This window comes from Zingiber officinale, chromosome 8A (assembly GCF_018446385.1).
Source record: "Zingiber officinale cultivar Zhangliang chromosome 8A, Zo_v1.1, whole genome shotgun sequence".
Classification (NCBI taxonomy): Eukaryota; Viridiplantae; Streptophyta; class Magnoliopsida; order Zingiberales; family Zingiberaceae; genus Zingiber; species Zingiber officinale.
Window position 1 is genome coordinate 58,838,912 of NC_056000.1, and position 13,932 is coordinate 58,852,843.

At 35.5% G+C, this 13,932-nt stretch overlaps 1 protein-coding gene across 3 annotated transcripts in view; it reads left to right on the forward strand.

Annotated features, from left to right (window-relative positions):
• Positions 1-11,468, forward strand: part of LOC122009185 (phospholipase ABHD3-like) — a 31,120-nt gene extending 19,652 nt beyond the window's left edge. For 2 of the 3 annotated variants that reach the window (XM_042565238.1, XM_042565240.1), the window contains 9 exons: positions 2,426-2,548; positions 3,814-3,906; positions 8,172-8,257; positions 8,402-8,450; positions 10,023-10,079; positions 10,148-10,278; positions 10,364-10,447; positions 10,676-10,745; positions 10,854-11,468. In XM_042565238.1, coding sequence (XP_042421172.1) covers positions 2,426-2,548; positions 3,814-3,906; positions 8,172-8,257; positions 8,402-8,450; positions 10,023-10,079; positions 10,148-10,278; positions 10,364-10,447; positions 10,676-10,745; positions 10,854-11,324 — 1,164 coding nt within the window. In that variant the 3' untranslated portion in view covers positions 11,325-11,468. The remainder of the gene's footprint in view (positions 1-2,425; positions 2,549-3,813; positions 3,907-8,171; positions 8,258-8,401; positions 8,451-10,022; positions 10,080-10,147; positions 10,279-10,363; positions 10,448-10,675; positions 10,746-10,853) is intronic. The other variant, XM_042565239.1, reaches the window with a different exon arrangement.
• The last annotated feature ends 2,464 nt before the right edge of the window (positions 11,469-13,932 follow it).

Here is a 13,932-nt window from a genome sequence, read left to right on the forward strand (position 1 = left end):
TGTTATCAAGAATTTGGGACTCGACAAGGCATACTCGAGGAAGAAGATGACTATAACTAACTAATGCAAGTTCAAGAATCCAACCCAAATCTCGAGGGTGAGTTTAATGTCAAGAATGCATTTCTGCATGGAGAACTAAAGGAAAAAATTTATATGGAGGTCCCATCATGATATGGAAAATTATTTGGATGCTCATACTGTATGTAGATTGAAAAAAAGTTTTATATGTACTTAAGCAATCGACATGAGCATGGTTTGACATTGTGAGAGTTATGATTGCCATGGGTTATAGACAAAGGAGTTTGAAATCTAATATTAGGAAAGTTGAAATAGTTTCTTCGGATTGAGGTGGCTTACTCTAAACAAACATTTTTATTTCCTAATAGAAATATGCTATAGATCTCCTTGAAGAAACAGGCAAGTCGACATGCAAGTCAACATAAGATATGCAATTAATGTGATTAGTCGATTCATGCATAACCTAAAAGAAGTTCATCTATAAGTAGCTCACCGAATATTACAGTATCTTAAAGGAACAACACTACTAGGAAGGAGGATTCCGTTTTAAAAAAATGGAGGTTTGGTGCAAGAGGCATATATGAATGTTGATTATGTTGGGTTAATAGTTGATAGGAGGTCAACCACCAGATGTGCACCTTTCTTGGTGGTAATCTTGTGACATGGAGGAACAAGAAACAATATATGGTAGCGCGATCTAGTGCAGAGGTTGAATTCCAAGCAATGACTCAAGGCATGTGTGAACTATTTTGGTTAAAGATTATCTTAGAGGACTTGAAGCTCAAGTGTGATGACCCATGAGACTTTTTTGTCATAATAACTCTGCGATTAACATAGTTACAATTGAGTAAAACATGATCGAACAAAGCACACTAGAAAAAGTCTGTTATTTCATAAGAATAAGCCGTGTTATTAATCTATAAAAGGGGTTAGGATCCTATCTATTGAAAAAGTTTTGATTAATATAATTTCAAATCTAGTCACTTATCAATTATCTAAATAGTAGTTCAATTTTTAAATTAGAGAGCTTGCTAATTTACTAGGAAACATTTGAGCCTTTGTCTTTGAATGCTGATTTTGTCGTAGGTCACACTCCTTTAGTTTTGGTCCTAGTATTCTCATATTTTGCATTATCATTTCCACACCCTATGACTACTTTGGGTTCTTGCCCGTTATCAGTTGTAACATTTTTTTTATTCATTGGAAAAGTAATTGAAAAGGAGGAAGATGTGAATGAAACTATGTTTGGCTTTCAAGAACCAAAAGGAGAAAAAAGATATACCTGTACCTCACTCATCGGAAGGGAAAACCAAAATAATAAATAGACCGTGTTAAATAAAGTTGGTGAAACAATTGTTCGGTATCTTAGAAATGATGACCCAAGAAAGATGCTGACAACTTTAAGTTTAGTTCTTCTTGGCTGGGATAATAATGTAAATTGAGAATTTTAATTCCTTTTGATTTTTGAAACTTTATATTTCAAGATCCTTTAGGAAAATAAGTTAATTAAAGTATTTTTTGATTTGATAATTATCCTATCAAAAGATTAGGAAATTATTTCAATTTTGGTCGAGTCCTTTTAGTTATATGATTTTTTTTGCTAGAATATTTTAATTTGTTTCAACTTTGTTTGATTGGAGACTTTAAAAGTGACCCTAGTTATGAGGGTTCAATTTTAGTGCTACATATGCCTTCTTCCTTGTCTTCACTAGGAAACTATTGTAAGATCTCCATAAATATAACAAATACTAATCAGTTTACAAAAATATGCCTTCTCCACCACTTGACTTGGTACATTTTAAATGCGTCACTTTTTTTCCTACTTGATGTTTCAACATCTTTCCATATGTGATGATCTTTCAGTGGCTACATTTTATTGAATCAGGTGCTAACCTTAACATCATTAGCAGCTTTTCACAGACTGTAGTAAAAGGGATTTTTAGTCACGTAAACAACCTCTTCATAATGGAGTGGGGGATGCACATTGTCAAAGTTTAGATCACTGGCTTCACCCTTTTCTACAAATTTATTTTAGAAATGTCAGGGGCATATTCCTATATCTAAGTTGGTCACTATCTCCTGAACTGAAATCATATACATGGCAATCTACATCTTGCATGGTATTTATCCTTTGTATCTTATATTGGATGCTCATGTGTTTATTAGGCATGTTGCTATTGTTGCTGATCTATACGCATTTAGTTTCCGTCTTGTCTTTTTTAAGTGCCTTTTCCACATTAGAATATTTCATTTTGTCCATCTGTCAGATGATCATTTTGAAGTGCTTGCTCAGAGTCCAAGCTCTGAGAGCCTAATGCCAGCATAGATACTTGAAATTGCTCAGCAAACTTGATAGAGATCCATTTTAGGTGATTATGATAGAAGCATTTTTCTTGATATTTGACAGTCTGATTGCTTTTACAATGCTGGATGGACTGAAGACATCCGAGAAGTTGTCAATTATCTTCATCAAAAATATCCGAAAGCTAATCTTTTTGCTGTTGGGACAAGTGTTGGTGCTAACATTCTGGTCAGCATACAACTCATTGTTTATTGTTGGAGATTCTGTCGTGATGTCTGCAAAATGACATTTGATTTGATTCAAGTACATATATTATGCGTGATTATCTTCTTTTGACTGTTGCTTCATAATGCATGAATAAGCTTGTATTCTAGAGGATAAATGTTGCCATCTTGGACTTTACTATGTTCTAGATTCAAAGGCTTACAGATCATTTAATGTGCAAAACACATTATTAGCATGCAAAACCATTTTATTACTTTTGAGTTTTGAGTACACTTCTCCTAAATCTTCTATAACATCTAATATTGGAGTCTAGTTTAGACTCTCGTGGCCAAGGTTACTTTCATATGGTTGTCTAAAATTTAAATATCACTTGAGATCAAATGAAAAATTTTATGATTAAAACCTTTTGAGGTCGATTTTCTTAATACTCCCCTTCATGTATGTATGTATCTATCTGCAGGTGTACAATTGATTGACCCAAACCCAATAACATGAATTGATAAGATAATGTATCATTTTAACACAGTTAGGATTTGAACCTTAAATCTACACCATGTTAAAGTTGCTTCACTAACACATTTCTGAAAAGTTCAATCTGGACTAATTTATATATTAATATTCTTGATAAAACCAAAGATATTCAAGAATACCAATTTTAATCATAAGCTTATAACTATTTTTATTTACATATTGAGCAAGTTATTATTGTTATTATTATTATTATAGTTCTTATGGAAACATATTGAGCAAGTTGATTGATCTAATTTCATGGTTCTAATTTGATATATATGCTATGTAAGCATAGGACAGTCTAATTTGGTATATGTAGGTAAGCATAGGGCAGTTCTATTTTTTTTGTTTTTTTTTTCCGACTAGGAGCACCAATAGTCTCCAGTAGAATGCATCATAGTCAGCTATGATTCAGTGGGCCCAATGGGCAACTTTGAATTTTTGAATTGCTATTCTGGAGCATGAATCAAAGCATAAATTATTATACATCTGAATATCATCTTTTTATACAATATTTTGGACCCATCATATTCTGTTACACTGACAATTCATCTCAGATTGTGATGCACTTACATTTTAGTCAACTAGATAGATGCTCTACCACAGTTCCACTAGATGTTATTCTGTGTTCTATTGGAAAATATATCCCTTTTTCAATTCCCTCAGTTATCAATTTCTTCAAGCAATCACTTCAACTTGTTTTTTTTTTCATGCAATGTGTTTTCTTATTTTACAATTTTCCTATGTTACATGTTTAGGTGAAGTATCTTGGAGAAGATGAAGGGAGCACACCTATTGTTGGTGCTGTATCTATTTGTTCTCCATGGGATTTAGTGGTCAGTTTAACATTGGTAAAAAAAATTATTATTTCTTAGGAATATTATTCTATATGTTTCTCAGGTTTGTGTTTCGAATAGCTTAATTGACTGCTATAGGTTTGGCCAATTTAAATTGCAATATATCCTTTTAAACTCATGAGATAATTGTTTTTTTCTAAGACTTTCTTCTCGTTTTTTTCTTTCTATTTTTGTTTCTTCTTGGAGATAGTCAAAATTAGTCTCTTTTTTTGTACCTTCTGTATTTTTTGTTTACAAGTTCTGGCTTCCAAGCTTGTGGATTTGTGTTGAAATTCAACTTTTTGATACATAAGCATAGTTATTGAGGTTTAACAGATGGATGCAAATTGCATTGATGTCACGATATCTTGCAGGAATATTACAGTTTTAGTAGTACTTTTTTTTGGGGGAAGGTAAATGTTTTATAAATGTCTCAAGAGAGTACCACTAAGAGCCTACAATCAAGAGCATACAATCATGATCACTAGAAATCCACAAGTCGATACACATGTATCTATAGTTTGTGGAACATCCTATCAACATTGGAAACAAGATCCTCAAAACGATATATATTACGAGCTTCCCACAATACATAAATCATGCTTGAAACAGCAAGGTGCCTTGCTTTCATGATGCGGCTTCCGCTTTTGTAGTGCTAGCTGAAAATCTGGAATAACTCTTCAATTGTTCGGATCTCATATATGATGTCTATCAATCTCTTTACCTTGTCCCATAGAGCCCAAGTGATAGGGCATTCAAAGAAGATGTACGCATTTGATTCATCTTGCAGCCGACATAGAACACAAATCTTATTCGGCTCATATGTCCGTAGCTTCCCATGTGCAAGCAGCCACACAAAAAACTGATGCTTTGGCATGAGTTTTGACCTCCAAACCGCCGATGTCCAAGCTGCCACAGGCCCCCTCGGCTTGAAAAACTCATAAGCATTGGTAGTCCCACTTTTTTTCCCAGCAAACCACTCCAGCAGTGCCATATTTGTTGTCCTTTGCTCGTGGAGCCTCTGAACTATTTGATCTCTAATGTCCACCAACCGCTTGATCAAAGGACCTTCCATGACAAAGGTTAACTCCCTTGATGTAATGTCGATGAACCCAACTTACCCATAGCGAATCCGTCTTGGATTGAATATTCCATAGAATCTTATTTAGTAGAGCATTATTCCAAAGTACTTTTTGAATAGATGAAACATTGTCTTCTTGTTAAAATTATCATTGCATGCATGTGTGTGTTTAAAATACCCAATGTGGGACTGAACTGGCAATACAATAACTCCAAAAAGTTATTTCACAAAAAAAAAAAAAAAATAACAAAGACATTTGACAATGATAAAGCCAAAGAAACAATACTAGAGCAAATTGAGTCTTCAAGATGTGATGCTTTGAATTGAAGGCTATATTGAAGTTAATGATATTTTATGAGGACTGGATCCTTTTTCTCTACTTCCTCTCGGGTTTAATTAGATTTTGAAAGAGATTGCAAAGTGAATTAAATAAATTAGGGCTCCAATTTCTACTCTTGAGATTATAAGTTAATATTTGAAGAAATTCAGTAAAATTTAATATTACTCCAACAGATGAGCATGTTAAAAAGATCCCAGTAAAATTTGGCAACTACTTGATAGAAAGAGGATACTAAAAGAGAAGAAAGATAACCGATACTTTGAAAGCAGCAACCTATGAAGAAATTGATATAAAATGAAACTATAAGTGAGATTAGGATTCCAATCATCTACCTTGAGGTGTATAAATGTTAGAAGGTGACTAAGTTGCCAACTATTTTATCCAGGAGAGGAGAGGTCGGAAACTACGAACAATAACTATTTTTGTCAAAATTGCAAACAACTAAGATAAGGGTTTGCAAATATAAGTGAGTCAAATACTAATCATTTACTCAAGAGTGAAATGTCAGAGGAAATTGAGTTGTTAATCATATTTTACTTTGAGAGAAAATGATATTAAAACCAACAATACTAACTACCCAATGTTCAATCATGCACACGAAACAAGGAAAAAATAAATGGATGATGAGTAAAGAGTTAGAGTTAGTGGTCCTAGCATGCGATAAAAAGGAATTACAAAACTGAAAAATTGTGAATAATAAATTCTTTAAATTTTCATTTTTTTTGTTCTCCCTAAATCTTGTAGGATCAGTGGCGCAACTAGAAGGTGTGAATAGTCAAAAATCTTAAAATAAAAACAATGAACTACTCTTATATAAAATACAAGGCTTACATAAAGTTAGAGATATACAATGGAAATATAACATAAATAAAAATTTGTTAATGTGGTTTGGATCTTGGTTTTATTTCACGCTTGTTAGGTGAGTCACTTCTCAAAATCCCACTAAAATTGTTCTCCTTCAAAATGTGGAGAAACCTCATACAAAAACTTTTCTATGAAAAAACACTTGTAAGAAAGCAACAACTTTGCATAAGTTTGAATATAAACAAGCTGGTCGAGCTCAACCTTTAACATGATTATACCAACAATCTTTCTCCCCATTTAATGGATTTTATACTACTTTTTCTTTTAATGAATTTAATGATTGTTTCATCCTTTTCTTATTATGCCTTCCTTTTTTATTTATTGTCACCGACTTCTTTTCCTCATATGTCATTTTGTTACTTATTTTTCTTTTTAAAAGAACTTGTTGGGTTTGGATTGACTGTCCCATGCATGCTTCATCTTGTATGATGTAGATGAGGAAATAAAAACTGTTGGTGCATGAGATGTAGACAACCATGCTTTTGTTGCATACAACAGCGAGACAAAATGAGGAGATGGAGCACAAAGGACAAGGAAAGGATACACAACTAAAGAAACATTCGGGGATCTTCTTTTAAGGGAATAGGTTGCTGATCTTTTTACCTTTGACATTGAAAGATGAGAGTGGAGGGGATGCGGTCGAAGGAGCTGAGCAAAAATACCATGAGTGTGGACACTGCTCTTATAATCGAGCGAGGACATGGTTCTGGCAAGGAGCTATTATTGTGCGACGTCAGGTCTTGCAGCAAGTGTAACCCAGTGAATATCCTGGTTCGGCTCTTGCACAGTAGTAGTGGATTTTGGGTTTCTAATAGAGACAGGAGCAAGTACATTGCATACAAGGATGACTAACTGGACCTTTTAGCTTGGTTGAGGAAAGGGAGACATAGGAAGGAATTCGGATTTTGTTGACGATGGAGGTAGAGAAGGCTACCCCTTCATTTCAAACTCATAGTCTCCTCCTAAAGGGGATTGAGGAAGGGAGAAACCCTTACCTAACAGTCTAACACACAATCTCTCTGATACTAAAGTTGAGATAGATGAAATATTGTATATGTATTTGTTAAAAGAAAACTATTGCATCATATGTATAGAACTTGACATAATAAGCTATGATTAAAGTATCCAAAGCGAAACTAAACTCACAACACATTTGACTCCAATGACTTGATAACTAGAACAATGCATATAACAATTTGAAGGCCCTATAAATAACTTCGGCCGCCAATCATCCTTTCAATTGTATTTATCTTTTGGATGATTTAATTTTTAATTTGCTTGGAAGTTTCTAAAGCAAATGCCCTTTCTTTGTTTCCAACCCTGAAAAAAGTTTCTTGTGTCTACCAAAAGGTGATTTCTCTCCTAATTTTGCAAGGTTTTAATTATGTTTGTTGGTAAGAAAATAACTATTTTGTTTTTTCTATTTATGTACAGACTTGATGGAGAAAATTTTTCTAGACAAAATTTATACTTCTGTGTCATTTGATTTTGCAATTATTCTGTTTGTATATGTTTATTTTGTAGTAATAAGAAAATTAAAGACACTTTCACGAGTATCATTCTTCCAACTTGTAAGAGGTGGGATGGATTCCCTGGGCAACGAATATCACCCACGGCACATTACACAATTTGAAAAACTTGTGATGCTGGGTCATCCGCTAGAATCCATTTGCATTTTCCGATTTATGCTAATGATTGGTGGAAAACTTCCATGGGATGAGTCGGTTACCTCCATGATTAGTTGGATCATAAGGGTTGGATACCTCAATTATCAAAAAAAAAAAAAAATCTTCCAAATTGTTTCTTGCTGAACCTTCTTTTGATACAAAGGATTAATATGGTTTGACTAATAGGCACATTTCTCTTCCCTTAATAAATACATTCCATGTACCATATTTTTTTGTTGATAATCATGTAACCCAACTTGAACCTTTTTGTAGTACTAACTTTAGGTTTCATCTTGTTGATATATATGGTATTTTGTGAATTTTGTAGGTTTGTGACAGATTTCTTAATAGAAAGCCAATTCAACAATTTTATAACAGAGCCCTAACAATTGGTCTCAAGGATTATGCCAAATTGTATGTTCTGAAATCCTTGTAGTAAATGAATTTAGTCAATATGCAGATCCATTGACATTTAACCTAAGTGCTTAGTGTTTTATCAACTTTTTATTACATTAAATTAATTATCAATACATATTTCATTCTTCCAATATGATGCAGACATGAGCATGTCTTAACTAGGCTGGCAAACTGGGAAGGCATCAGACAGGTACACACTGATTATGTTAAACCATCTTAATAGAAAGTTAACCTTTGTGAATTAGTGAGTATTGGATTTACAAACCAATTCTCCAGCATCATTCTTCCTGAACATAAATTTAATGACTGCATACTTGGCTGTTAAGTAAATAGACAACAAAAGAAAAGAAATAACACAGATGTTAGCTAGGAGAATAAGATATTTCCAGGAAACTTCTTATGTGTTTTCTTAATCAAACCATACTACAACCTTATGTCCTAACTACCTATTCTAATTGACTATGTGGATCTCTGTTGGTAAGACAACCTGGCCTATAGTGGACATATCAACATCAATGCTTATAAGGTTTCACATTTTTCTCACATGGTCTGGCCTCACAATCATCAATCCTTTTTCATTAAGCCTACGAACAACATTGCCCGTTCCTACACAAGCAAAGTATCAATACAGATATAAGCAAACATGTGTCAAACTTCAAGTGTGTTTGGTATTGAATTCACAGACAAACAACAATAAAATCAATCATCTTGTAACTTCTTCTGCAAAGAAAAAGAAGAAAGAATCTTAGGTGCTGTATCCTATTGATGAATACAGAATTTTGTTTAGCGACTCAACATCAGTGGAATTACGTTGTGAAATTGGTAAGACTACGAGAATATGAAGCAATATACTAGCCTGCATCCCTCTATTTTAATGAAAAAATTAATGAGAATTCTTATGGACAAGAAACTAGCTATTTGTTCCAGTGGATTTTAATTGGTTAGGTAAAATTTGGATTAGTATGTACATGGGTGATAGAAGTGTGACACTGTGCACTATGGTTTTGCTGGACAATTTAGCTGGTGGGTTGGTGAACTTATAGCAACAAATGATAAGTATGTGGTCACTCTCCTTAAAGCTTAATTCGCTCCAACAATTGTTTAAGATTTGATGAATTTCCTCTCGGGCATGACTAGATCATTTGCTTTTCTATGATTTGTGCCAACAAAGAAGAACCCATAATTCACTCAACTTGGCGGTGAAGAAAGGGTATTTGTGTGTAATTTTGTGAGTGAAGAAAGAGTATTTGTATCATTGTATTTTCCATCCACTGCTTTCTGCCTGATTTGGTTGTGACCGATTTTGGATTCAAAATCATCCGCTGATTGATTAAGTTTTCCTTTCTGCTTAAAATTTTAATGAAATAAACAATGAAAAATTTTCTTAGTTTTCCTTTCCGCTCTCCCAAATAAACAGATCATAAGTGACTTTGCTTTGCATTGAACTCAATGGCAATGGAATGATGAATTTCACTGTAGCTGACCCCAGATAGTTAGAATGAACATATCTTGATGATGATTTTGACTTAGGATGAGCAGCTTCTTAGCCTGCATATTTAGGAGACAAATTTAAACTATCAATGGATAAATAAAAGACACTATAATCTTCATTCACATGGGAAATTTTAACATTTTTTTTTTAATATTTGGCTAATTTATGTATTTTATCAGTTTGCTATTTTTTTCCTAATATATTGTACTAATATTCTGTATTCTTTGTTATACTACCTAAATTTGCATTCTATACTCTTGCTCTTACTAGTCATGCTTGGTCCGGGAATTTGACAATCATGCCACTCGGGTTGTTGGGAAGTTTGAGGTAGTTTCTTCTCACTGTATTACTTGGATTGTGTTCCATTAGTTACTGAGATGCATTTATGTTCTCAGACTGTGGATACATTCTATCGCTGCTGTAGCAGTGTAAACTTTATTGGAAAGGTTGCCGTACCACTTTTATGCATCAGCGCATTGGACGATCCACTATGCACAAGGGAAGCAATTCCCTGGGATGAATGCAGGTATAAGCGCAAACAATTGACTCCAGTGAGATTGAGAGTATGTTTCTCCTGAATTCTTCTGCTCATGGCTTAGCCCGTTGTGTAGGGCAAATGTGAACGTTGTTTTGGCTACTACTGCTCATGGTGGACACCTTGCATATTTTAGAGGACTAACAGCACAAAGTTTGTGGTACTGCTCTGTTTTCCTTTTCTTTCTTTCTTTTTTCATCTTTGGTTTTAAGGTATGTGTATGGAACTTCATTTTGTTTAAATTTTGGATGGGTAATGACTATTGCCGCTAAAAGAAATATTTTCCTGATTAGAGTATTGATAAATTGTATGAACAGATGGCTCTTGAGCTAGCACATATGTAGATTTTCATAAGACTTGCGTCAACGACATGGTGTTTAAATTGCAGGTGGGTTGAAGCTGTTCGTGAGTTCCTTAACGTTGTTCAATCTAGTCCATACATGCATCAAAAGAAAAAGGTGCAGTGACATGCTCTTCTATACTACTCAATAATGAATTCGTGACCTTATTTATCATGATTAATACATGCTTCAATGTTCTGACATCAAACTTACTGCATAGTGCAGGCACCAACACAGGGATTACATTTGTATCATGAGCCATCAATTGACAAAGGCCCATTCATAAACATCAAGGAAGATGGAAATGTAGCTACAAGTAAGAAATATGAGGCACAGAACGATCATAAAGAGGAGTTACTTGATAGTCAAATAAATCAAAACACGAAATCTGAGGATATCGAGATTGTGAATATAGATCAGCGCAAAAATGTGGATGCTGAAGATGTTCAGCAAGTTGTTGTTTCGTCAGGACAAGAACTCGAGAACAAGAACGATGATAAAGTTATTCACGAAGTGGCTGCTTCTCTGAACAACTCTGTGAATAAACTCCTGCTAAAGCAGCAGATGTCGATATGGTTGCTGGTGTACATATCCGTAGTCAGGACATGGCCAATACTTGGTTCTGCGCTCTGCATTGTCTTTCGGAAACAGGTTCGGAGAATTTTATCACCACCATGGATTGGAAATAAAGGTTGAATCATCTGATTATTGTTTGTTGGGGGCAAAGTAATATTAAACATTTGGAATGCATCTTTTAATAAACTGCTGGGAAAACTTGTAAAACCATCTATGTGCGATATAATACACAATTATCGTTAATAGAAATTTCGTTTTTTATCCCGAACTTATATTATTGTTTTGCCCTCCCACTTTTATAAATGTCGTCGAAATATACTGAGTAGTTCCAATGTTTATCCCTACTGTTTTTTTAGAAGTAGTGTCCACATACCCCTCTATCATTCACTAATGGTAACTAAGAGTAGATTCACTACACTAAAAATGGTTTCTTGAGGAGGGGGAATGGCAAAGGTTAAACTACAAATGTTAGTTAAGTGACCAAGAAAATTAGATAAGTCATAATTATTATTTTTTGGTAATCTAGCTATCCAACTTTTATGAATAAATCGAGAAGAGTAGATGAGTTTTGACGGGCGACCCAATGTCATAAGTAATTCGAACTTTCCAAGTATAATATGCCTTAGATGAAATTTGAAACCTCATTGTTTAGGAAGCCCATCCCATCATTTATCATTACACCATAACCTTGCTTACAATAAGATAAAACTCTTCTTTGGGTCTTCTAAAGGTGGGATGAGCTTGCTTACCATTTAGGAAGCTCATCCCATCATTTATCATTCCTAAACCTCATTGTTTAGGAAGCTCATCCCATCATTTAATATACTTTTACAACCTTGCTTACAATAAGATAAAAAATAAAAGAAGGTAAAAAAGTAAAACAACAAAGAAATAATACAAGATTAAAACTCTTCTTTTGACTATGCTTTCTTCCATTTCACTCTGTCAATTGTTTATTGTTGCTGCCGAAAGTCCCTTTGTTTCCCTTCTTATAACTTTCTTATTCTGAATACTTACTTATTGTTTTGTGATCAATTAGTCAACTCTTTACTTACCCAATTGTCTATTTTTGTGATTACTCAAATCTTTGTCTGCCAATGGATTTGTAAGTCAACTACCTGATTTCTTAATGGACATTTGAATCCACTCATTTAATATAGCTCATAGATCATCTGACAACTCCTACCAATATCTATTAGGTCAACAATTTTCTTTCAACTTTTCTACTATGTCAGCAGTGGGCTACATTGTTACACTAATTAAATGAGTTTGCCCTAATTGATTGTCTAATCGACTAATTCATGAAAAAACAATATTTTGTTTACTGACAAACTAACCTAAGTTGACTGCATAGTCGATTCAACTATCAAACCTTGAGTCAACTAGATTGCTCACTATGACCAACTCTAAGCCTAAGTCCTTACCTTAGTCAAGCCTATCCAAAAGTTCAAAATATAGGTCACTTGTAGACTCTCAAATCACTTAAACTCCTCTGCCCAGAGGTCACACCTCCGGAATTTACTTGTCTTATGCTCAAACATCAAAAATATGTGCTTAAGAGCATATTACACTAATAATCCTTGGGCGATAGATACAACAGCGCATTGATAGATTAGATTTCAAATTCCATCCTTGGTGTGACCATCTCAGATTGGTGCATTTGAGGTATGCAGATGACTTATTATTGTTCAGTTGGAGGATTGGGTATTAGTAGGACATTATCTTTTTAATTACATATATTTGGGGCGACTCTAGGGCTTCAAGTTTGATACTGTCCGAGCGTTGAGCAGACGGACGCGGGAGACGTGGCACGCTCCGCTGTCTCCGACTGATGATGTGGTTCTCCGACGATCCTGCAAAGAAGCCGAGCCGGGAGGGATTCCCGGCGACGACCCTCCGATACTCAAGTCAGGCAACGAACGAGGCAGAGTAACGAGGCTATAGTAAATAGTTGCGCATACCTTCGTCGACGTCTGGGGTCTTTATATAGGACCCTGGGGAAGCGCGGGCACGTTTCCCAATGCGTGCACGCTTCCCCAAACATACCTTAACAATCCTGTGTCAGAAAAGTGCCTCTAGCGCCATTACGCAATCGTCCGAGCATATCCCGGATGTGACGGTGGAAGCTTCCACCTTACGATTCTGTGTACGGCTCAGCAGCCAACTCTGCTGTTTGTCGGCGGCAGGTGCCTCGAGGATGATGCTGTCTTGTCTCCTTTGTCCTCTTGCGGGTCCTGTCTGTTCCAGGGCTGAGCGTATAGGCCGCTCGGTAAGCATATTACTCCTGCATTGGTCATATGCTCGGCTGAGACTGCTCCTGCCCGTGTTGCCTTGCGCGTCAGCCGAACGATGAGCCCTCTTGACCCTTGAAACATCTTCATCTTGAGCATCGGAAACCCGACCCCTAGTCAGGTTGTCCTCCATTCAGCTCGGAGAATTCCCGGCCGATCGGGCTGCAGGGCCCTGTCGGTAGGCCTGCTATGTCCGGTCGGCCGATCTCCGGACTGACCGTGTTGCCCCCTCACCTCCACGTGCCATTGACCCCCCGCTGACGAGGATCCCCCGTCCTTACCACCGGATCAAGGTTAATAACCGGAAGTTGAACATTTATCTAGTTGGAGTAGATGACTCAATGTGGCTGCGACTTCTTTCTCTTACAGTCTTCCAGGAGGGAATTATTCCCTTTCAATATTTGGGGATACCACTTGCTATTGAGCGTATACAGATT